Source organism: Fundulus heteroclitus, chromosome 19 (genome assembly GCF_011125445.2).
Source record: "Fundulus heteroclitus isolate FHET01 chromosome 19, MU-UCD_Fhet_4.1, whole genome shotgun sequence".
Lineage (NCBI taxonomy): Eukaryota > Metazoa > Chordata > Actinopteri > Cyprinodontiformes > Fundulidae > Fundulus > Fundulus heteroclitus.
The window spans coordinates 25,404,079-25,430,710 of record NC_046379.1 but is presented as its reverse complement, the minus strand read 5'-3'; the positions used below and the strand labels follow the sequence as shown (position 1 = coordinate 25,430,710).

At 41.3% G+C, this 26,632-nt stretch overlaps 1 protein-coding gene across 1 annotated transcript; it reads right to left on the bottom strand.

Moving 5' to 3' along the window:
- Positions 1–402: 402 nt before the first annotated feature.
- On the bottom strand, positions 403–24,969 carry fbln5 (fibulin 5). Its single transcript, XM_012872253.3, has 11 exons — positions 24,584–24,969; positions 24,359–24,494; positions 24,234–24,282; positions 20,932–21,210; positions 9,260–9,382; positions 8,238–8,354; positions 6,753–6,869; positions 5,076–5,198; positions 4,704–4,830; positions 4,388–4,583; positions 403–1,116 (listed from the first exon to the last, which is right to left on the bottom strand). The coding sequence occupies exons 1-11, from the start codon at positions 24,625–24,627 to the stop codon at positions 955–957; spliced, it is 1,473 nt and encodes a 490-aa protein (XP_012727707.2). The 5' UTR covers positions 24,628–24,969; the 3' UTR covers positions 403–954.
- Positions 24,970–26,632: the final 1,663 nt, after the last annotated feature.

Here is a 26,632-nt window from a genome sequence, read left to right as displayed (position 1 = left end):
AAATCAAGCAGTTAAATAAAGTCAGCCAGATACCCAATCAAGAAGCTTGTTGATGCTCACATCAAAAACATGCGTAACTTGCCGAGAAACATTCATCTAATTATAAGCGGGGGCGCGTGTTTGCGTTTTAAGGCCATATTTAAAATTCAGAGCCTGTGTGGATTAAAGAAAAACCTTTTAAAATTCTTTAAAGTTGTATGTTCAAATACGTTATGTTTATGTAAACCTTTAACCGGAGCTATAATTTAGCAGGTTCAACTAGGTGAATACCTTTTGGCAGTATTTGTTATGCTAATGTCACAAAAGTAGGATTATGAGCCGATGAAACAACTAAAGTCCTGAGGTGGACGTATTATATTTTACACAAACTTTTTAGAAAACAGAGTCCAGGATCCACAGACGGTCGATGTGATGAAGTCATTTATTGCTCTAAAAGAATCTGTGCTCTATATTTTATTTAATGACTGCTTATTACATAATCTCAAACACTTCCCCCCCCCCCTTGGCACAGGTAGCTTACTCCTCTGTTCCGGTAACCTGCTTTTCTTGTTTACAGTAACGATCAGACTGCACTCACAATGAAGTGACGGCATTTACGGTCACTTTCACAGCTTCAATGCCAAGAGACGGACGCTCAAGCATAAAACACCAGCCCTCAATTAGTAACCGGAGCCATACTATCAGAGGAGAGGATGTATGAAATCGTAGACTATAAATATTCCTCTGTGTCCACAGCCGTAAAAGCCCGGAATCCCGGAAACCCGAGGGCATCCGAGCGTAGGGATGCCTTCCCATCCGCTGATCTAGGCAGAGTCTGTGTCGGATGTGTTCTGACTGATGATGGCGGGACGGTAACAAAGCAAAAGAGTACTCTCAAAAAAAAAAAGAATTACACAAGTTACATGTGAGTGCAGCTGCATGTGATGCATGACTGTCTTGTTGCAGCGAGGTTCCTCAGAACTGATGCTCCGACACGAATATCGTCAGCCTGATGATGGAGCTGCCTCGGAAGTTGATGACGTTGTTCACCGTGACCATCTCCAAGTCCAGCACCAACTGCTTTGGGCCTTTGATTGGCCGCGTCAGGACAAGGGTGGCGCTCACGTTACTGGTTTGCTGTAAGTGAACAAAGGATGAGAAAGAGAAGAGGAATGTGAGGAATGATGCACAGGAAACAGTGAAGTCTGACAGTCTTCAGTGGTTCACCTTTGCATTGTCTCTTGGTTTACTAACCGGAACTCCAAGAACAAGTATTCATAATATGAGCCCCGTTTGTCACACAGCACCATCAAACCTAAATGTATTTTTAAATGGGATTTTATGTGATCGAAAGTTATATAGGCTGTAGATGTCCAATGAATGACACGTACTCATAAAAAAATAACCGTACCAAAAGATGTCATGTCAGCAATATATCAATTCAGGGAGGCTGAACACAAATGCATGCCACACTTTTCAGATTTTTATAGGAATAATGTTGTATAGAAGTTTAAAAAAAAACTTTGAAAAGCTTGCATTCCTTTTCTTCGGCTTCACAAAGCTAGTTATTGTCATTTACAAGGAATATTAAATGTAAAATCCCGCCATGTTTCTCAGTAGCAATTTAAGAACAAAACAAAGTGAAGCGCTGAGAGATTCACAAAGATTCCTAAGAGTAGAAGTCCCTCCTTGTGGCGTCATTTTAAGAAAAATCTTAATTTCCCAAATTCTAAGATTTTTCTTAGAATTTGACGTTGGTAAGATAAAAGTTATTCACAAAGTCTCTTATAGGCCTTAAAAGAACTCCTAATGAAAAAAAAATGCAAGGAGTAGTGAGAAGGACTTTGAGGAGCCTAAGAGTGTCTGAAGCAGGAAGAGGGTGGAAACAGAGAGAGCTGATTGGCTGATCCACTGCCTAAACAGTGGAGGAAATGAGCACATAAACCTCTTTAACAATCATAAAATTATTAATATGTAGACAAGATAAACTTTATCATCCCCATAGAGGGAAATTAATTAGCTTCAGCGCCTCAGCGGGCTAATGGCATGACACGAGTACTGTAATTATATTGATGATAAATAAATAAATAAATAAATAATGGGGAAAAAATTGAATAATTATGAATAAAAAGTGGAGAAATTTACAAAGAATATATATATAAAAGAGGTGAGAAAGTGTCTTCTGTATTGCATGATGACATCAGTAGCCTAAATGATCACCTAGAAGTTTGCTCGCCTATTTAACTTTCAAGACTCCTCTATTCTCCTCCCGGAGCTGTGCGGACAGATGCGATGCTGTCAAGTCCGGGTTTTTTTCCACCCTTTTTCTCTCCATTTTATGTCGTCCGTTTTGCCAAATCATTTATATCCCAGTAAAATGCTGACAGGTGAGAGCACATTATATCAAATAGATAAATTAGTAAAATAAATAAATAAGCAAATCGAAACAATGATGGGGGATGTAAATAAGTTGCATTCAAACATGTTGATGGCGTGTGACAATTAATTTAGCTAAGTTTCATGATCATGTCACACACTTCCTAATTATTCTCCCTTTTTATTACTAGGAGCACATGGTTTTTTTTTAATCGTCACACCTAACAATGAGGTCAACCACGCCTCCTCACTAAGATAAAAATGTCTCGTCTCCTCACTCAGAGCGTCAGCAGCGATCTGAATCACCCTTGAGCTAAGTCTCCTAGGTAGGAATCTTTAGGCCAAGGTAGGAACTCTCTGAGAATCTTTGTGAATACCGGCATCTTCCTCCATCTGCTGGCGAAACACTGCTAGCACTGAGGTGCTCCATGTTTTCCACACTCTCCCATCTTGAACAAGCTGTGCCTCTTTTCCATAAGCTGTTAAAGCACAAGCAGCGTTTTATCATAGAGGAGAAGCAACTTGTTGCTTTATTAGTATTATTTCACTTCAACTGCATACCATATGTAAAAGACCAAAACAAAGTGCTTACACTGCAAAAAGGGAACTCAAAATAAGTAAAAATGTCTTGCATTTTTTTTTTGAATTTTTCCTTGATTTAAGCAGGTGAATAAGACTATTTGCCAATGGAATAAGATATTTGCACTTAAAATAAGAACAATTCATCTCCATCGTCTTATTTCAAGTGGAGAATATCTAATTATCTTATTTCACGGATAAAAATACTCATTCCATTGGCAAAAAGTCTTATTCAGCTGTTCGAATCAAGGAAAATATAGTAATTTCAAGAAAAGTTTACTTACTTTAAGTTCCCTTTTTGCAGTGTAGCTTATTTTAAAACTGATTGAACCCAGCCTGACCCTCAAGACTTATGTGTGCGACCTGAACGCTTTCTTCGGTACCCAGATCACTTAAACTCTACACAGCATAGAAGCTTTAAGTACTTTTCAACCAAAACATAGCAAAATAGAAATGATTATAAAGACCCAACGTTATATCTCAGAGCTTGAAATTTCTTTCTGAAGGTATAAATAATAATTTGACCGGTCCAGGGTGTACGCCGTCTCTCGCCCCAGTGACCGCTGGAGATAGGCTCCAGCCCCCCCACGACCCTGCACGGATAAGCGGACGGTTGGAAGGATGGATGAGCTTCAAACTGCGACGAAATGAAAAAGACTACTGTAGAAATGACGTTTACCCAAGATTTCTCAGCTTTAGGTATATCTAAAGCCTAAAAGCTAAAACAGAGGTTTTTGTGATTTATTGTCAAAGGTCAGCTTTAGCATATTTGGAAGTCTTTTTCACGGCCCCGGTCTTTGTGATCATCATTCATCATATTTTATTATACAAGACAAGTCAAAGACTGATTCCAGCTGCAACTTTCACCATTAATTATTAACAGTTAATACAGTTTAAAAACAGACTTGTATAGTTGTACTTGTGTGTACTTGTATAGCGCTTTATCAAGTCCCATTTTGATACTGAATGTAAAAGATTCAGTTTGGTTTTGGCTCATTCCCGCCATTTCTTGGAACTCTGTTTGGCCGCCTACAGGCGGCAGCGTTTTGCTTTAATTTTTTTTTCAGCGTTTTATTGAAAAATATGCCCCAAACAGAATATAAAGATATCTTTGCAGCTCCGGACGGACTTAATTCAATTTTTTTCTGCACCAGAGACTCCAAGTACACAACAAAATATATGTAACTCGGTAACTGTAAATGTATCCAGCATATCAATTACGATACAACGAAAATGAAAAATTTTTTAAAAGCAACCAAAAAAGATTTTTTCTTATTTCTTTAAATGCGAATGTTTTTTTTTTTTTTTTTTATTTCCTCACAATTACCTGTATCAGGCTTTAAAGGGTTATGGGCTAAAAAAAAAAGTGGATTTTCTCTCTTAGCGCACGTTAACTCATTCTGGCTGCCCTCTCGCCACCAGATCTTCCATTCACGGACTCCCGAGCGCTCACCCTCATGTAAAACTCTCGTCCGTCGTTGCCCGACTTTATCTGGAAGATGTAGAAGGCGCCGGGGTAACGCGTGGTGGCCTGCATCTGGAAGATATCTGCAGGCACGGCGCGCCCCGACAACAAGTCCATGTGTCGGTACAGAATGGTGAAAGGCAAGTCCCTGCAGGCAGGGTTCTCAGCTGAACACATGCATTGGCTGCAGGTTAGCGGACAGAGGAGGTTTGGAAAAAATAAAAAAAGGTTAGATTCTGCAAAAATAAGCCAGCTCCGGACTGTCTTATGTGATGGTGGGATAACAGGGTGACGGATAACTCACTTGTCGCTAACGATGACGTAAGGAGGTGCACACTGTAAAGGATTCAGGCATGTATAGCCTCCCTGGAAATTGAAACACACTTGTTCTGTTGTACAGGTGTTGTTACCAGTGTCACATTCATTGGTGTCTTTGAAATCAAGCACACAACAATCAAAGTCAGTGAAATATCCACATGATCAGAACCACAGCATAAAGGCATTAACAAGACGATATCATTTAGGACAGTACGGACTTTTCCTCAGCTCTATGTTAAAAAAAAACGCATATTTAAGGGAAGTGATTTTGCATCATAACAAAGCAATGCTACTTGTTTCTGTTGCGGAGAAAACAGCGAGATGCGTTCGAGTGACAGTCCTCTGCAGCGAACCTTACCTTCACAGGTCCTGCTGTCGTCTTGTAAATAATATCCGGGTGGACAGATGCAGGAGAAAGAGCCAGGGGCGTTCACACATCTGTACTGGCACAGAAAGTCCGAGAACCTGCACTCATCCAGGTCTAAATGAAATACAAGGTGTAATTCAAACATATGAAATGTCACCTAACACAAAGACAGCTTTAAGGGGGACATATCATGCTATTTAATGCCTTCCTTTCCGCATTGAAATCATCCAGTTGTGCTCTATATAAAGTGGAACCGCAATGCTTTGGTCTAAATTCTCCGTTAATTTACCCCCACGTTCCCTCTTTCTACCCGTGTGCAGAGGTGCATCTGAGAGCAACTTGCTTTGGTGCCATCCTTTTAAATCTAAAGGAGGCATTTCAGCATTTGAGCTTCGGCATCCATTAGCTTGGACCAAAAAAAAAAAAACGTAGTTCTGCAGCTAAAACTGTGAGATAATTGTTCAAAAGGCATAGCAGAAAACTGAACGGCTTGAAAAATATGCCCCAAACTGAATATAAAGATATCTTTGCAGCTCCGGGACGGACTAAATTCAATTTTTTCTGCACCAGAGACTCCAAGTACACAACAAAATATATGTAACACGGTAGCTCAAAATGTATCTAACATATCAATTACGATACAACAAAAATTAAAAACATTTTAAAGCACCAAAAAAAGATTTTTTCTTTTTTTTTTTAAATGCGAATGTTTAGTTTTTTTAGGTTTCCTCACAATTAGCTGTATCAGGCTTTAAAGGGTTATGGAAAAGTGGATTTTGCATGGTATGTGCCCTTTAAAGTTTCAGAGGATACTGGCTTTGATGCATCTGAAAGGCGTTTTTCCAGTTCTCCTCCTCCTACTCCATTAAGCAATCACAGGCAAGTAGAACGCAAAGGGAAACTCTGAACTCAGTAGTGTGCCTTAAGGCTCGGAAAAGCATTTATAGTCTTTGAGTTGTCTCACAGTTGTCTTCAAAGATCACTTGGTTAGAAGATTGAATCCATCTGCATCTAATTTCATCTCAGTATAAATGAAGCTGTTCTGTGAAGGCCTCAGATGCCAGCAAAAGAGTGCGTTCATTTAGAGAAGCAGCCAAGAGTACCATGGTAACTCTGGAGGAGCTGCAGAGCAACACGCTTCAGGTGGGAGAATTTGTTTATCTGAGAACTATTAGGTGATCTGGGTTTAATGGAAGAGCAACAGGAAGAAAGGGATTTTTTTTAAAGAGAGAGAACCTAATTGCAGAAGCCATGTAGGGTTAAGGACACGAACCAGAAAAAGAAGGTGCTCTGGTCTGGTGAGGACAAAATGTTACTTTCTGGCCCTAATGCACAACATTATGGATGATAAAAAAAAAAAACACTGCCCCTTCACCCTGATAACACTTTATATGGTAGGGACAGAACCTCAGGTTAGAGTTGATGCTACGATGGGTACAGTAAAAGAAAAGGTTGCAAAAGACTTGAGACTAGGGTTTATAATCTGTGCATCTGCACTGGCTGTAATTGCGCATGATCAGATGGAAAGAGTGTTAAATTTGAATCTGACTCATTAGATCAGCACTGTCATGATCAATAAAGAAGCATTCAAATGTGTAGTGAGTACTGGGAGACTGATCAGAGGTAAAACATTTCACTCCACAAGAGGGACAGTGGAAATATCCTCACCAATGCAGGTAGTGCCGTCGGACGCCAGCTCGAATCCCTCGTTACAGTTACACATAAAAGAGCCGTAGGTGTTGAAACAGCCGTGACTGCAGGGCTCTTCTTCACATTCATCCACGTCTAGTGGGGGGAAAAAAATACAGGAATATGAAAGTGTTGAAACAGCCTGGCGAGCACACAGCGGCTTAATCTGAAGCAGGTTCAGTCAGTCTGGGTCTCCTTGAAGAGATCGAGCTGAGGATCGGGTTTAAGTGAAACTACAGAGCTGGTTGTCAGCTCTGCAAGTCCTCCCAGGATTACAGACTCTGCATGTGTTGCATGTTCAGGTAAAACAGGCGGAGCTTCAAGAAGGGACAAATCACAAATGGCATGAAAACAAGCAATATTGTAGCTGTATTATTAAAGCATGAATCTATCTGACATCTTTGTGGCTGACCTAAGTCATTATTCCACTAAATTATCTAAAAAAATAAAATAAAAATCAATCCAGCAGGTGGCGATGTTCAAGTCAAAATGGGTTGTAGTTCATTCCTTATTTTAAAACCGATGTCATTAGGAATCTAAATGAACAGAGACAAATCAGGAATAGATGTATTTGTGATATCAATCATTAAACTTGGGATGATGAGTTTGATTATGATTAACCCGCACATATCTCTTCTCTTTCTTTACCGTTACAAGATGTCCCCCTACCAACCTCCTCACCACAACCAATACACATTAAACGTGTCCTTTGTGACTGTGATATTGCAGTGACCACTCTGGTTTCATATACAGTATTGTGCAGCTCTACTTGTATTCAACAAACACCATTGTTATTATTTCCTAACTGTCAGCATTACACAGGATCAAAGTTATCAGTCTATTTCTGGTACATAAGGATCAGTTCTGCAGAGACACGTCACTGAAATATTCTGGTGAACGACGATGTAACGACTGGAGGAAAAGAAAAAAAAGAGGTGAGGAAGAAGAGGGCGTGGCCCACCTTTATCTCCAATTACAAATAATTTCCAGCATAAGTTACCGTGGTGACAGGCCCATGTAAGATGTGATATATACAGATTAATGTACAGAGGTTCTCCAGATTTGTTGGATTTAGAGTTTATAAATCCAGATATGGGATGTTGGTAGACCAAAGAAGATTGAATGCTGGTATTAAAATCAAAAAGTGTTTATTTTAATATTAAAATATCACTTGTTGGGGTATGTTAATCTTAGGTTTTCCAGGGTTATTTTAAGGGCGTGGACCCTTGTGCATCTAGTTTTGTTTTTCCTCTGTGATGGATTTATTTGTTTTCAGTTGAATTGTACAAAATACTTCACATTATTGATGGACAAATAAACTTTTGATTTGATTTTAACCTGGCTGGCTACAGTGGATAACCAGGTACGACCTTTTCTACAGTTAAATTTTACATTTATTTGTGTTTGGAAAGCTTGCGTGTCTGCTTTTTCGTTCTGGCTTCATGTTCTCGTGAATTGGCGTACCCTGACAGGTCCGGCTGTCTGAGTTAAGGAGGAAGCCGGGGTTACACGAGCAGGAATAGGAGCCAGCGACGTTGGCACACAGCTGTTGGCAGTAGCCGTAACGGCACTCATCGATATCTGGTAGAAAGGAGAGAGAGAGAGAGAGAGAGAGAAGAGGCTAGTTGTGAAACATGAAACATATGCGGGCTGAACACGCAGCAGCTTTACTTGTCAGAACATGCAGAACGCTGAGGTCTTTAACATCATTTCTAGATAAGTAGATTTCTTTGAGGGGAATTTAAAAAAAAGATGCAGCATTTCTAGAATGAGGACAACTCTCAGAAAAAATTGACTCGTGGTTTTAACTGGTCTCTGCTCACATGAGTAATGTTGGATGTGTCCATTGATGCATGTTTTACAGCATTACAGTAGATAATCAGCCCAGATATTTGCCATAATGGTTGCATTCAGGATTTCTTGAAAGAAACAAAAAGTAACACTAAAGCTTGCAGAGAAAAACGTCGGCCTCATATTAGGAGGGCGCTTCTCGTGTCGTGACTTTTATCGACAACGCCACGCATCCTGAAAACCAATCAAATCCAGGAAATTCTCTCCAAGGTGGAATGCTGTCCAGCCCCAATCAGACAGCCTGTCATCAGCAGCAGCAAAGAGGATGTACCTACTCAACACAGTAGGGGGCGCCAACTCCTCAGTGAAGGTACATGCAAGCATAAAATGCAACACAAAAGACTACAAAAGTGATAGAAAGGCTTTTTTTTTTTAAAGTCCTCATCCTGTTGCACATATCAAAACCCGCCACTGCTAAACATTTTTTCTCAGCTCCCCAAAAAACATGTATTGTTGTCTGGCATTTATTGAACATTTAAAACGTTGTAACACTGTTTTGGCACATGTAGGAGGTGAATGTTTGACCCTAAGATTTTTTTTTTTTTTTTTCACTTGCATTTGTAAAAATCATGCCATAAAACGTTAGACAAAAAAAACAAAAAAAACATCATCATCATCAGAAGCGGCTCTCTCACCCTGACACTGTCCAGCTACTAGCCAGTAACCTTCTGTGCAGGAGCAGGTGTAGCCACCGGCTGTGTTGATGCACACCTGGGTGGGGTTACAGTGATGAGAGTTGGTCTCACATTCGTCAATGTCTGAAATGGAGAGAAGCAGGAAAATGCAGCTGTTAAAAATAGAGTTTTAGCAGCGGGGCAGAAACACAAAAGAAGACTGGAAATAGTTTTACCAGCAAATCAAGCTCATCCGTGTAAGAATAACGCTAAGAACTCATTTTCGGACCATTAGCGAGCATTCCCAGACATTTCCGTCGTTAATTAAGTGAAATTACAATATATTGCAAACGTGTGCATACCCATCAAACATTTTATTATTTTTTTTACCTATTACAACCACATGTGTGAATGTCTTGTAGGAGAAGTTTATGTGACCGACTAACAAAGGAGTGCAGTATGTAGCTGTACTGTCGAAGGAAAATTAAATATGATTTTTTTTTGTCTTCTTCTAATAATCTATAAAGTGTGGCGTGCAACTGCACACAGCTTCGCCGGGTCAAATGCTTTGACACAACACATGGACATGATTTGATCAAAACTCATTCCGGTGTAGTTCAGGCCGTAAGTTCAGGGTTGTTGTCTCAGTAGAAGCAGAACCTCCATTCGAGTGCCGCTATATAAGTTCAGTCCATTTACCATTTACCATTTATTGTCCAGCTTCCAACAGGTTTTCTCCCAGGATTCCCCATGTCCTCGTTAAAGGATAGTAGGTAAAGGATGAGATAATGTGTTATTCTTCTGCCTCACAGCAGGTTCAGTCCTGTGGACCAGAGCACCTTCCCGTGTTGTGGCAAACCGCAGACGGGACGTTTTTGTAACTTTCTGTCAGCAGTGGTTTTCTTCTCGCCACCGATACTCCCATAGTGGGTGAGATTTGTGCTGTGGATGATTAATAATGAACACGTCAGCAGATTTCTCTCCCTTGACCTCTGGATCTCTGCAGCTCCTCCAGAGTAACCATGGCCCTTTTGGCCGCTCCTCTAACGTTAATGCAAACAACTTCAAGCCTGACAAGTCTGGTATCCATTGGTCTTCATTATTTGTTCTATTTACTAATATTCTCTTACACCCCCCCCCCCCCCCACCCAAAAAAAAAGAAAAAAAAAAGCTGCAAAAGCAGAACCACACAATGTGTCCCTCCTGTATCCTAAGAACAGGAAACCAAGGCTATAATTCATACAAGTTCATACAAATTAGAAAATAAATTGTTCCCTGCTTCAATGAGTCTTAATTTCTGCTGCGCCATTTAGATAGACAGGTGATCATTTGTTTTGAACAGCACCTTCTAATGGATACTTCCAGCAGGATAATGGCATGAACACAAATGCTAATTTGGTTTGTATAAAAGCAAGTCCATCTAGATATTCCTTTTACTCCTCTTATGCAATACATAAAAAGTTTAAAGCCATTAAATGAACAATTTCAAGGGGTATGAATATGTTATACAAGGCACTGCATTGAAAACCCGTCATAAGGAGTTGGTTATATGTTGAGCTTTACCTAAACCCGAGCACCTTGTTATAATACAGAGCAAAATTCTGTTAGAAAGCCTTAGAACCAGCAGTAGAGGTTTTCCTTTTAACGTCTGCGGCGCTGCTGAGCAGCTCTAACCCACCGACAGCCTCCCAGATGAGGCCTGCCTCCCGTCCTCTCTCATCTCTCCGGTGTGAGCTGGTAAGGTGGGATCACGCTCGTTGATTTTTACTTTAAGCGCCTTCTCTGGGAACAGAAAAATGACATCTTTTGTTCTCAGGAAGCAGTCTAGTAGTTTGGCACCTCTGCTCTTCAGGATTTCATGTCCAGGAGACACGCTTTTTCCCATGCCGCCATGTCGATGGTATCAGCAGTCTTCCATTAAAAAATAAGATAAAATCTTTACGGCGATCAGGTTTTTCACCACCCCATGTTTAAAAAAATGCTTTTATAAACACCTAGTACTTGAACAAGCCAACGGCTTTCAATGGTTTCTGCTCGAGATAAGTGATCTGAAGTCCCCCGACGCCTCTGGAGCAGCTCACACCATGCATTATAATGAACATTTCCTCGCAAGCATATGAGGGAAAACATTTTTTTTTTTTTTTTTTTTTATCTGGCCTCTGTTTCTGGTTCTCAGACTGTGAAGTCACCTATCTCTAGGAAACCAGCAGTGAAAGTGGGTGGGTGCCTTTACTTCTTTTGTTTGGACAGGCTGTTTTCATAGGTGATAACGTCTTAAGTGGGACCAGCGTCCTTTCTGCCTGTTTGGGTCACTGGCATCCTCGCACAAAGGGGCGGGGAGCGGCGCAGGACAAGAGCGTTTGGCCGACCTGGACCGCAGCACCTGCTAGCAGTCAGACTGAAGCCCTCTCCGAAAAGGCCTCCATGTGCACAACGCGCGTAGTCATCTCACACACGCAGCACCTGCGAGTGTTTCAGATCGCCTCCTTATATAGGCCCGTTTCGTGGGCTGCTCAACAAGACGTCCGGGGTAGCTGCTGACAACTGGCACCGGCTGCAGAGAAAGTCGTGCCAAAAGGGATTCGTTCGAAATGCCCGGAGATTGGTCACGTATAGAAAAAAAAAAAAAAAATACCCACAGGAGGAAAAATGTTTCCACTTCTGCTGAAACAGGGGGAAATGTTAACCCTCTGTGTGCGTGAAAATGCACCAAGACAGCTGCTCCTGGTACAAAGACGTATTAGAGATGCTGTTTCATGCTCAAAATACACAGAAAACATCAGAAGTAATCAGTATTTAAAGCTACGTGGACAGATAAATACCTTTTCAGGTGTACCACAGTATCAAGTACCTTTGATTTCAATAGTTTCTTTCTTAGAGCGCAAGATCTCCTGATCTGAATAGTCCTTTGTTTCATCCAGAAGTGGTTATCCACTTGTCTATATACTAACAATCCATCAGCAGCCGTGCTTCAAAATTATCACATTGCAACTAAGAGTTCGGCAACTCTAAGCAAGATTTTAAGTTTTTAACCAAAACACAGCCAAACAGGAAAAGGATTGTAAAGAACCAACGTTATAATAAACTCCTCCTCAAAACAGCCGACCGTAATTATGACTTTGCACTGAGCCGTACGGTCAGGTCCACGGAGAAACGAGGAATCCAGGACGTCGAAGCTGAAATTTACGGCGCATAGCTCCGACGTTGACCCTTGGAAACGACGTCCAGCTCTGACAGTGATCTAAGCCGCATCGTCCTGCATCTGCAGACGCTGCTCCACCGCTGCTGCTGCGGCTCACTGAGGAGCAGCTTCCAGCCAGGCTTTATATTCCTTTAAATATGACCCCAGAGATATACACAGGAATTATAGCGCTTCAAGCAGGAAATGGCCTGTAGTTTAGCTGGGACATGCTCAAACTAATGTTACACCTCTCGTGGGTAACAAATGTCTATGACCGGGTAATCCAAGATGATTATGTGGGATTTTCTGGCTTCGATGACCACAACAGAAAGAGATATATATTGTGAAGCAAATGTATTCCTACCCCACTAACCTCTCTGCATTTTCTGTCACAGGGACAGCGCATCATTGCGATGTGGAGGGAAAGGGATACATGGTTTTCAATTTTTCTTACAAAGAAGTCTGTATTCAGACTTTGTCGCTGTATTTTTATCTTTCACTCTGATACCATTTAATAAAACCCAGAGACATCAATTACCTTCAGAAGTCCCCTACTAATTAAGGGGAGTCCTCCCGCGCGTAATTTAATCCGTGCATAAAGGCAGCGGTTCTGTGAAGGGCTCAGGAAAACCAACAGCGGACAGATCATGGGGGAATCTGTGAGGGATTTTATAGCAGGGTCCCTAACATAGTACACCTATAGTGCAACTCAGGCACACCTTCAGTGGTGCATCCTGGGAAAATTGGGTGTCTGAGTAGCTTGTACGGTCAATGGGTCCCCCCCGCCCCCCCCCGCCCCCACTTGAGCCACAGCCTTCTTGAACCACGTTCAGCAGCTTCTGGGATGTTTTTAGTGGCTCTTCTGATGTAGGGCCACCTCAATGGGACCTAGTTACACCTCCTTACCTCAGCATTCGCCTACCAGCTCCACATGCTTTCCCCTCTTCCACCTCCATTCAGTCTTCCCATGGTTAGTTTTGCCCGCGTCCTCACTAAGACTAAGAAAGTAGAGCACATAACCCCAGTTCTAAAGTCCTTACACTGGCTCCCTGTATCTCAGAGAATAGACTTTAAAATCCTTCTGTTAGTCTATAAATCCATGAATGGCTTAGCACCTAAATACATCACAGAATTGATATCAGTGTATCAACCCTCCAGACCACTAAGGTCTTCTGGCTCTAGTCTACTCTGCAGAACCAGAACCAGAACTAAACAAGGAGAAGCAGCATTTAGTTCCTATGCTCCACTTATCTGGGACAAACTTCCAGAAAATTGTAAAGGTGCGGAAAGCCTGAGTTCCTTTAAATCAAGATTAAAAACACATTTGTTTAAGATTGCCTTCAACTGTTCTAGTTAACTGAATCACCACTTTTTTGTTCTTTTTTCTATCTACATTTTATTCCTACTTGCTTTTATTCTGTTTTATTTAGCTATATGTTAATCATGTAAAGCACTTTGCATTGTCTTGTACTGAATTGTGCTATATAAATAAATTTGCCTTGCCTTGCCTTTTAATAACAAAATCACAAGCTTTGAGAATCTCAAGGTGCAATCGAATCCATTATCCAAAATTGGAACGATCCGACAAACCACCTGAACCGAATAAAGAAAATAACTATTAGTTGAGCACGCTACGCACCTGGTCTCAGCAAGAGTGGCAGGGAGAAATTAGAAAACCGTAAAAAGCCCAGTCTTTTGACCTTTTATGCAAAAGGCTGCGTATGGTGGAAAACCAAAACTCCACATTACCCTGAAAACACCATTCCCATGGTGGAACACGGTGGTGGAGACATCATGCTGTGGGGATGCTTTTCTTCAGCAGCGACAAAGAAGCTGGTCAGAGTTAACGGGAAGACGGATGTAAACACGGAGCCATCGTGAGGGAAACCCTGACCTAAGCCTGATCTAAACATAGAGCTACAATAGAAAGGTTTAGGTTAAATTAAACTCATGTGTTGGACCAGCCCAGTCAAAAGCTAGACCTATATCTAATTAGGAATCTGTGGCGAGACTTGAACCTTTGATATTCACAGATGCTCTCTATACAATCTGGCTGAGCTTAGATAATTTAGCTAAAACATTCCAAATTAATAGATAAAAGATTGGCAAAAGTTTGAGTTCAGCTGTCCAAAGCTGGTACACTACAAAAAGAGAACTAAAAATAAGTAAAATTTTCTTGAAATGAATGTATTTGCCCTTGATTTGAGCAGGTAAATAAGACTATTTCCCAATGGAATGAGCATTTTTACCCCTAAAATAAGATAATTAGATAAACTGCACTTGAAATAAGAAAACAGAGATGAATTGTTCCTATTTTAAGTGCAAAAATCTTATTCCATTGGCAAATAGTCCTATTTACCTGCTCAAATCAAGGAAAAATACTTTAATTTCAAGAAAAAATGTCTTATTTTTAGGTCTATTTTTGCAGTGTAGAGACATTACCTCAAAGACTTGTAGCTGTAGATGTGGTAAAAGGTGATTCGGGTGGGGCTGAACACAAATACGTTCCACAATTTTCTCATTTTGTTTTTATTTTATGAAAAAAAAAGTTGAAACCATGTCTTTCAGAAGTGAACGCTACTTTGCGCTACTCTATCACATAAAACCCCTTAAAAACACATTGATGTTTTTAGTTGTATTGTGAGAAAATGTGAGAGAAAAAAATTTGATGTGAACACTTTGCAAAACCCTAAAATAAGTTCAGTTTTTCTCCTGCAGAGCGGTGCCATTTGTGAAACCCATGGAAGTGTGTCAGTAAAAGTCAAAGCCATGCTTTTGTTACAGGTTCAGGCAGGAAGTCGCAGCAGAGTGTGTGATTTCTGCCTCGCAGCATCATCAATCAGCAGCCCATTACATCAGCACACACCAACACTCACATGTCAGCCTTCAGGAGCGTGTGGCCCCCACAGAGTCACGCTTGTTCTCCGAGCCCGGCCTGGGGGCAGCTTTGGTGGAACATGACCTCACTTTTTGGCACTCTGGCAGAGTGGTTTACCCAAACAAGGTTGTGAATGAATTCTCTGGCAAGCCATCTGAAATTCAACGAGAAGCAGCCCATATTTGTGCATGAGCTCAGCTCTAATGGTCTCTTTTAGAAGGAAAAACAACTGCACTCTATGTATATATTTCCACCTCATTTCAAGGTCGTGGATGATTTATCCTAAATGACAGAAGAAGAAGAAAAAAAACAGCCCCAATGCATTTTAAGGGGGCTATTTTACACAGCTTTCTCTGACTATACTGCAGAGAGAAATTATACCATACAAGGTCTTACAAGTTAGGGTTTTTTTTTTCAACCAATGGTAATGAAATATTTTTGCAATGTTTATCTTTTTGATGACAACTGTTTTTCTCCTTTCTACTTCCATTATGTAATTTCACCAGACATGATAGCAGCTTAAGACGACTTAAATGTGTTTTGCAGTTGTACTTCAGTTCATTTTTTATCCATATCAGGATTGTGCATTTTATAGTGAAGTGATCTTTGCAGGATGCACTAATGCAAAATGTATTTTTTGGTGTACAGCTGCCGCATTGTGCTTTGTTTGGCTTCTGTGACAATAGTTGCGATAGTGAACTTGAAAAATTCAGTTATGCTTATTATAAATTTAGAAATTGTGGTAATTTCAATGGTTGTTGTTGTTGTTTTTTACTTACTTTATAACCTGATTTAAATGGTATATGGAGTAAAGTCACATTTCACTTTTCTAGTCCCACTAACCACTCAAAGCATCTCACACCTTTACACCTCACACCACATTTGTCCAATCACGCTCCACCAATATGCAAATCAGAACTTAAAACATCTTGCCCAGGGGCACATCAACATAAGACAGGAGGATGCTGGGATCAAACCAACAACTTTTGGACTACTCTTCCGTTTAAAATCTCACAGAAATGTTAAATGGCTTGTACTTGTACAGTACTTTAACTAGTCCGACGACCCCAGTCAGTCATTTACGCACACATTCACACCCTGACGGTGATGAGCTATGTTAGTAGCCACAGCTGCCCTGGGGCAGACTGACAGAAGAGAGGCTGCCATACAACGGCGCCTCTGACCAACACATCTCCTCCAAGGCAAACTGATAGGGTGTGGATTAACAAATGCAGTTTGCAGTATTTAAATTGTCTAGTGCTATTTATTTTCCGCCCTTACAGTAAGGACCGGATCCCTGGTTTAGAAGTAACTGAATCATGTTTCACGAAAGCAGTCAGTCTGTACTCTGGTTCACCATTGCTACTGAACTCATTTGATAAATAAACCCTCTCAATAAACAAACTTTAAATTAAGATTCCCTTCTCTTGGAGCATGTTCAGTCAATTGTTTTACTTTGTTTAATTGTGTTATTCTCCCACTTACAGGATAGAAGTTCTGCTGTAAAAGTTTCAGAGCACTCCTCAAAGAAATCTTCTGTAACCTGTGGGGTCAGCTGAGGCTCAATATTCGGCCTATTATTATGATTTTATATACTTCCATAAGCAGGTATAAATCAATCTTTTAATATAATCTGTTACTGTTTTTTATGCAGATGATATTCAGCTGTATTTAAACTACAACAGTGTGCCAAGTTATCTAAATGAATCAACCGACTAACTTGGACAAGAGACTGACCACTTGATTACTTTTTAAATTAAAATACAACAGAAAGAAAATAACAATAGCCCTGCCCGAAACACACTCTGACATCAGCCAAGCAATTGCCTCCTTTTGGACGTCCACCAAGTCCAGTGTTCTCAGCTCGGGAGTAACGTTGCATTCCGACCTAACCCTGGACTGATATTTAAAATTCATCACACGGTATTGCGTCATTCAGGGAAGGAAAATTGCCAAACGGAGACCTTTTTTTGCCAAGAAGAAATGAAGAAACCCTTGATGCATTTGCTTCTTTCAGTTTAGAAACACTGTAATGCAAAGTTTCTCTTAGAAAATCATGCAGTCATACAGAATGCGTAGACTAGGTTATTGACTCGTTCATATCTTTTTTTGTGTGTTTTTGGGACTGATGGCTAATCTCTCTCTATTCCATGCTCCACTCTAGGCCCAAGTCCTTTTACCAAATATTTTTGGGTAAGTCGTCACCTCCAACTCTACAGTGAACTCACCGTGTCCAGCTTGAATATGGGCTTTTTGGTCCAGACGTTACAGGTTTGCTACCTTCACCCTAGCATTCTGTCAAGTCCAGAATTCACGATAAAAAGTTAGTCCTCAAAGCTGAAACGGCCAACGGTCAGGCACCTGAGATTGTATCTGATCTTCAAACATTGATTTGGATTCTTGCTCCGTCTGAACAAAATAAAATGCATTCCTTTTTCCTGAATAAAATGCATAGATGACTGAAGGAAATCAATCTTTAAGGTCGTGGCAGCGCCTGCTTTCTCTATTGTTTTGTCTTTTCACAACACATTACATTAAACAGCAAATTAAGACCCATTTATTTAGCCTGACATTTACCTGGAGTTTGATGAAGGCATTAGCTTTTTTTCCCCCTCCATTCATTATCTTATGCATGGGTTTATTTCTTTTATGAATTTAAAGTGACATTTTTGCAATGGGTAAATCTTGGGATTGTGATGATGTTCATATTTGAATAATGTACAGCACTTTCATGTCTGCTATAATCGCTGTTTAAATCAATCATTCAGTCGTTCATCCATCTCTGTTATTTAATGGCCGAAAGATGTGAGGGGGGGGGGGGGTGCATTCTGCACAGGTCACCATCTCTTCACAGGGCAACTTCAGCTAACCACACACTCGCACCTCAGAGTAAACACTAGTTGATCTTGCATGCAAACATGTTTGTTTTTGGATGATGAGAGAAAGCCAGAGTGAAGCCAGAAAAAGCAAATGACTCTTCAGGTAACAGAGAGTGCTTGCAGGCATTTTTGAGCGGTTGCTCCTGGTCCCTAAAAATGGAGCGGCCAATTAAAACATGGAAAGGATTACCAAGCTCCTAGAAGAGGGTAAGTGAACATGGAGTGTGGCAAAAAAGAAAAGATGTACCCAGTCAGTGGTGTCTAAAAAATTTAGTTTGGACTCAAAAGGGCAACAAAAAGGAAAAGAATAGAGTAATGTTACAAAAATAGAAAATAAAACGAAATGCAAATGGACAGAAACATGATCTCTGCAAGAGATCAGCGGAAAGAAATTGGTTTTATACAGACGAACCTGAACTAGGACCAAAACTGACACCTGAGCAGAAGAAAACAGGGTGACCTTCAGGCTGAGTAGAGGCAGTCATGGATGGTTGAGGATTTGATAAAAGATATTTCCAGAATCTAAAACTGCCGAGGAGATGAAACGGCTGCATTTGTTTTATGCCATCTCAGATAATCGTGGACACATGACTTTCTAAAGGAACTCTATGTAGAGATGGAGCTGCATGTCAGGTAGAGGAGCAGCGCATGGTTGCACGACATCAGGAAAACATGCAATTGCAATGCTATTCCTGAATACCGTGATGACGATTTCAATTGCAATTAACCCCCCCCCCCCCCTTTTTTTCCCCCTGCGTCTTTTCCATCATTACAGTTCCCCCATCATTTTCTGGGAGCTCCAGCGTCTCGGCCACCACAAACGTATGTCTTGTGCAGCTGAAAAAGCAGTTAGGGACGATCCAGATGGACAAGCATTGTGGCTTGCAGAGAGTCTGCATGAAACAAATTTGATATTTTGCCAAATAATGCATGCTTCCAGTCCTTCGTGATTGCACAGTAACAAGTTAACATGTTGTGGGCACGCCTTCCATCAATCTAAAGCAGGGTTTGGTGATGCTTGGAAAGTGTTAAGATTGGACCTTTGAATTATGAGTTTTTTGATCACAACCTTTTTTTTTTTTTTTTAGTTTCATAGCCTATAGAACATGTAACACTTGCAATAAAACATATTTTTCAAGCTCAGACACCATTTTCTTAAAGTATTTTAGCACATTATATCCAGAGATCAGAGTTTATTTTTCCACCCCGTCACAGGACAAAGGTTAACAAATTCTACAATAATTTTAGATAAAAATAATACAAACAAAATGTTATTCACTTCAGAAAGTGTCTTTTTGTTCAAAAATACCAATAGTTAGATTAAAATGCGTTTTTTTTATATTTTTATTTTATGTACAGCATCAATAATATGCAAGTGATCATACATTCTTTGGTAAAATGTAAAGTCTGACTTAAAATTCTACAACAAAACTTACATATTATGTACATTATTGCAAATATAAACTATGTGTATAATTGCTTTGACCACTATATTTCCCTTTGTCTTTAAAAAATAAAAAAAATCACACTGTGACGGGGTGGAATATAGTGTGACAGAGAGGAACACTGTGACGGGGTGGAATGGACAAATTTAAGAACTGCACAATTTCAGTTTCATAGTTGCTCAAATTTGATTCAGGCCACAATTAATGACAGACACTGACATAAATAACCACTGTTTTATTTTAAGAACTGCTCCTCAAAATAAATGTTTAATTTGATGCTGGGGGAGGGAAGTGTAGAAAGATTTATATATTTTATACTAATTCAATATGAAGAACAGTGCCACCCATCACAATGATTCCACCCTGTCACAGGCTTTAGTGTGACAGGGTGGAATGTGACGGGGTGGAAAATCTATAGCAATATGGCTGGATTTCTGGATATGCTAAATGGTAACACTGCAATTAGCGTGGAAGTACAATGAAAAATGAGTTATTAACACAAATATGATTTCAAAATTTGATTACCAAATAGTTTTCCCCACTTTTTGTGTGTGACGGGGTGGATATGCTATGCTTAACGAAAGGATTTTGAAGGAAAAATGTACCAAAAATGTTCAGAAAAGAAAAATCAGAACTCACTATTGTTTGGACTTCTCTTCTTCAAACTCATGAATGATGTCACTTCCTGTTAGTAAAGTCACTTCCAGGAAGTGTATTTCATTTTGGGGATGAATTACATTGGTGTGACGGGGTGGAATATGAAATTGATGGACACAGAAAAATCATGCTATTTTAATAAAAAAATATGCCTTTTTAATATAATTAACACATTTCCTAATAAGAGGAAAGTATGTCTTACCATAACAACAATAAATGTTTGAGATTTATTTGATATATTTTAAGTTTTACATTACATGAATGAGAAAAATGGTCAGAGCGGACATGAGAAAATGATTGCAGTTTAACACAAAAAGTTATAAATGTGCAAAATGTATATTTATTATTTAATTTAACTTTACCTCATGCAAGCAACTAAACTTGAATTAATGCCTTCAGACACTTAAAGTATTATTGACAGTTTTATTATGCCTCCTATTCCTCTTTGAATGTTATGGACCCAAACTTGACAGTTTTCATGGAATGACCCTACAATAGTTATTTAGGAGGATAAAGCGTCTGACCACTGAGCAAAGAGCGGCAAAAATCATCTTCATGAAAGGCCGATAAAGAGTCTCAGTATGAATTTACATTTAGCCTGTGCGATGCTTCTTCGCCCACTGAACTTAGCAGAGCTGCTGTCTGTCACTCACCGTTACAGGTGCCATCCGCCGCAGGAGCGTACCCCAAGGTGCACAGCGCAGTGTTGCCCACTATGGGGTAACTGGGCTCCACGCGTCTCGCTGGAGCCGGGACGAAGGCGTCCGAGATCCTGTCAGAGGGGTCCGGGTAACTGGGCTCAGGCTGGACGGAGCCCACCCGTCTGTAAGGCTGGTCGTAATAGTCACTCGAGAGGCACTGATAGCCTCCGATCCGGTTGACGCAGAGCATCTCTCCTTGGCAAGGTTGGGGCCAGCTGCACTCGTTCACATCTGGAACGCAGAGAAGAGCGATGTTAGGACATTCCTGCTGCTGGAACGTCTGTCAGGTGGTGGCCCACCCAGTTTTGTATTAGGCTGCTGATCCTAGCAACAGTCTTCGTTGCCCTTCAGCTTTTCAACGTTATTTCATGTTACGACCACAAACCTGAATTCCCTTTAATGGGATATCATGTGACAGGCCAACACAGAGTGGCATACTTGTGAAGGGGAGGGAAAACTTCATAAATCTCTGAAAAGCACAGAGGCCCATGAGAGGAGCTGCAGAGCTGCTGCTCAGGTGGGAGAATCTGTTTGCAGAAGACAATTAGTTGGGCACCCTGCAAATTTGGTAGGAGGAAAGACATCTTTTAGAGAGCCATAGAATGGCAGAGCAGTGAAAGATTCATAGCAAACACGGGTTTTCCAACTCCTGGAGAACCAACTTCTTCTTTCTTCCAGACGAAATGCGTTTTAGATCAAATTAACCAAAGATTCACAACCACACAATTGTGAGAAAGGCCCACATATGCCTTCACATAATGAGGAAAGTCAGGGTAGCTGGACTTGGACTCTCAACCCTTGCTTCCGTTTACATCTGTGGGACGTAAACGACGTACGGTAGGCCTGCCTGCTCAGGGCTGAACAAAAAAAGGAAGCAGAACAGTTGGCAAGATATTTTGTTACATTCCAATCTGTAATTTCAATGTTTTTCCTCTTTTATGTGATGGATCTAAATAAAATACCTTAAGTCGTTGAAGTAAAATCAGACAATATATGTAGGAATTTAAAATATGAAAAACTGAAACTGGCATGTGCATATGTATCCACCCCCTTTGCTATGAAGCCTCTAAAAAGTTCTGGTGCAACCAATTAGCTTCAAAAGGCCCATAATTAGGGAAATAAAGTCCACCCGCGTGTAATCTAATTGTCAGTATAAACATACATTTTCTAAAAGGTATGCTGCAGCACCAAGGTACAGGCATCACTCCATGAGGAATCAGGTGCTCTTCAAACAAGTCAGGGACAAAGTCGTTAAGAAGTTAGAGTAGGATTTAAAAAGAAAAGAAAAAAAGATTCAAATCTTTAATGTTCCTCCGAAGCTCCATCATCTTCAAATAGAAAGCACATGGTACCACAACAAACCTGCCAAGAGAGGGCCGCCCACCAGAACCCACAGACCAGGAGAGGAGGGCATTAATCAGAGAGGCACAGAGACCAAAGGTCACCCTGAAGGAGCAGCAGAGCTCCACAGCTGAGACTGGAGGATCTGTCCATAGGACCACAATAAGCTGTAGACTCCATAGAGCTGGGCTTTATGGAAAAGTGGCCAGAAAAAAAGCCATTAATTAGTGTTTAAAATAAGAAGGCACGATTTGAGTTGGCCAAAAGGCACATGGGTGACTCCACAAATGTATGGAGGAAGTGTTTTTCAGCAGCTGGGACTTGGAAACTGATTCAAGTCCGGGGAAAGATGGACGGTGCTAAATACAGGGATATTCTTGGTGTGAACCTGTGTCCACCTGCCTGTGATTTGGGACAGAGACAGAGGTTCACCTTCCTGCAGGACAATGACCCGAAGCACACTGGAATGGTTTAAGGAGAAACGTTTAAATGTGTTGGAATGACAAAAGTCCAGACCTCAATCCAATTGAGAGTCTGTGGTTGGCCTTTAAAGCTCACAGTTTAGAAGCGAAAACCTTCCAACATGAAGAAGCTGGAGCCGTTTCGCCTCGAGTAATTGGCAAAAACCCGGGAGGCAATATGTGACGAGCTCATAAAGGCTGATCCAAAATTACTTCCAGGGGGGGTTAACTAAAAGAACAAAGTTTTCTGTCATTTTCTCCAATTTTTTTTTTTTTTTTTTTTTTTTTTTGTTTCACAACACAAAAATACATCTTGAAGGTTGTAAATATGTTCTGTAAATGAAATGGGCCAAACTCTCAAACAATCCATTTTAACCTCAGGTTGTGAGGCAAGAAAACGCCGAGGGTGTGAATACTTTTTCAAAGCACTGTAGCTTTCCATCCACCAGCGACATCTCCATCGGCCGCTGAAGATGCAAAGCCTGATGAACCATGTGCAACCTATCCTTCTCACAGACTGACCATCTCCTTTCATGCCTTCCTTCTGGAAGAAGACCGTGCAGCATCAAAGCCAGACTGCCTTGGCTCAATTAGGCTCCTTCCCTGAGAATTATCAACTCATCTTAAGCAAACTCGTTCCTTGTAGCTAGTTATTACCTCATTCCAGCATTTCATTGCATTTATTTATCAATATGTTTTTGTTTATTTTGATTAATATGGTTTTCTAGGCCTTGAGTTAAAATTTTAACTGGATGCTTTTACATGTTTTAATGTCAAACTAGCTTAAATCGCATAAGACATCATTTGTTTTTGGTTGATGAGCAAAACTGACGCCGCACATCCTTTGGAACACACCATCCATGCACGGTTATGCACAGTGGTGGCAGTATCATGCTGTGGGGAAACGTTTCTTAGAGACAGGAAAACAGGGGAGAGTTCATGGAAGAGGAATAAAAGCTGCAGACCGGGGTGGAGGTTCGCTTTATAAAGGGACAACAGCCTGAAACACAATGGAATGGTTTTACATCAAGCATATTCATACGTTAGTGGCCCAGTCATGGTCCAGACCTTAAATCTGATTGTGAATGTGTGACATGACTTCAAAAAAATCCGTTCTGAGAGTAATTTTTTTTTTTATTTTTTTTTTTTTGCATAGACAAATGGGCAGCAAAAATCCGTCTGCAGACATGCAGCAGGTGCGTGAGCCAAAAGGCTTGCGGCTGTTCGACAAAGCATGGAGTCAGAAAGGCTGAACACAAATGCACACCGCACTTTTCAGATTGTTTTGTTTGAATAAATTTCAAATAATCATGCACTAATTTGGGCTAGAGTTGGACTATCAGAAAAATACCAGTAAAACATGTTAGTCTGTGGTTATAACAGGGGAAAACCTTAGAAATGAGTGTGGACAGCCAACTCTTGCGTTGCATTTCTTTAAATGAAGTGACTTACCTGCGCATCGTCCTAAACTGGGGCTATACTCAAAGCCGTACGGGCAGCGCTGAGGAGAGATCAATTGGAGCTTGAGTGTCTGTGTCAGAGCCGGATCATTAAACGAAGCGAAGGTGTGGGGTTACCTGTCCGTGTGCAGACTGGATGCAAAGCAGAGCAAATACCAAAGCAGCCAACATCCTGCAAAGAGGGAGCTTTAGTGCCGCCAAGCCTCGTGGAGGACAGCCGGCCGAAGACGCGGGAGCTCGACAGAAGCATAGCCTGTTCATAGGAGCAGAGAAACGCATCAACGGAGCCCGACGCGCAAGAGTTTGATCTGAATTAGGAAGGGGGTACGGTGACGTACGAACCTCGCAGAAGAAGAAAACCCGAGGGGACGCGTTCCCAGAGCCATTGCTTTAATGGTTTCTAGTAAACTCCCTATCAAAGGAAAGATTCCGACGACCCGTAGACCCGAATCCCAGCGGGGTTCTCTCCTCTCGCCTCCAACTATGCGTCCTGACGCAGAAGCCGACAGCAGGTTTTCATTAACCACCGTGCGATCGAGCTGGAGCTTCGGCACATTGACCAACTCTTGCAGGAGTTCCTCGGCCGAAAGAAAAAAAAAAACGACAAAACAAAAAACCAAAACGTCCCGCTTCCTTGCTCGGATCGCTCGGCTTTGCTGATTGTTTAGCAATGCAGATGTGACGGCCCACACGGAGCTCTTGCAGGAACAGCTGGATCCAATCAGGAGATCCAGCCCCCTCCAGCGAGAGCGCGCAGAGACAGCGCACCCCCCCCCTCCCACGACCACAGCGGTGCCGTCCGGGAGCCCAAACACATAAAGCACACACTGTGGGTGCCCCCCCCCTCCCCGCCACGAGTTCAATGACACCACTACACAGCCAGTGCAACACGCTGACGTCCACATCTGGATCATATGCAGCTCAGAGCCGAGGCATAAGCGAAGCAAGGCGCACTTTGGGGGGCAACAGCACTTGACACGCAACCACGAACCCAGCGTTGCAGCTCTGCTTGTCCTTTGAAGTCATTTTTTTTAATGACTTCCCAAGTGGATCAAGCTCCTTTCATTTGATTGAGAGGCGTAATAAACACCTCGATCACAGAAAGAAAAGATGATCAGGAAGGGAGTGCATGTAATATCTCTCAAAGATTACAGCCCTTCTATGAGGTAAGGGGCTACTTTTAAATATTCACTGATTATTTTCAAATAGGCAGTTTAAAAGATTGTACATCGCTTAAACTTCAACTAAAATGCAGACCAATGAGAACATGTTCTTAGTTTGAGTTAACAGGTAGGCATCGGTCTGTTACTGGGATACAGGTACATCAAACTTTTTAAATGTGTGGCTTCAAAACTGCAAAAAAAAAAAATAAAATGTTCCACTATATCGTTTTTATACCGGATTAGTCATTAAAATGTCGTAAAGTGCTGAAGAAGCTGGAGTTTTCTGCAGCTGTATGGAACGGAGCCGACCGGCTGACCCCCACCTGTTGCTGCGCACAGCAGGGAGGAACCAAGGCCTGCTAGACTTTTCCCTCAGTGATGAGAAAGACGAACTACGCCGCCGATACCCTCGCCATTACAGAGCGGACCCCCTTCGCTTTTAGGACCGCCATAATTCTTCATCCAACGACGTCAGAAGCATTCCTGAGATTTTGCTGCAGATTTGCGGGGCTGCACATCCGTGATGGGAATCACTCGTTCCACCAGATCCCAAACAAGCTCCGCTGGATGCGGATCCGGGGGACAGGACCTAGTCGTAACTCTAGGGTGAACGGTTAATCCTTGCCGCCATTTGTGTCGGTACACAGGTCACGTCTAAACGCACACTGCGGCTGTCTGCATAAAAAACACTCTCAGAAATAGCTGGGTGACCAGTGGCCCCTTTATTTAATGTCAGATCCAAATTAGGTCACGGGTACCGGCTTCAGCAGAAGATCATTCAAGGTAAACCAGATCCTTTGCTCTCAGTTTCAGATTTTCACATCCACAAAAAAACATTCTTTCCAGTCAGGATTTACAGTTTTTTTTTTACATTTCATCGACACACCTGGGCTCGCCCTGTAACATTCCTTCTGCAGTGGCTGATTGATGCCTGTACAAAAAAAATGTTGGAGCGGCAGCGTCGCACACCGGCCTCCTCCGATCCGATTACATAAAACTTGAGAAATGTGCAGGTTTCTTTTTTTTTTTTTATTACATTTTGTAAATATATATTTATATTAACCATTTATACTTCTGATTATACAACTATCAAATTTTCAAAAATGCAGGCACTTGACTTGCAAAACTTCCTTCGTGCCTATAACCAGAACAAAACAAAAGTGGAACCTACCATCCCCATTTACATATATGCAACTCCATAATAGTGCTGTACGTGAACATAAGGAGC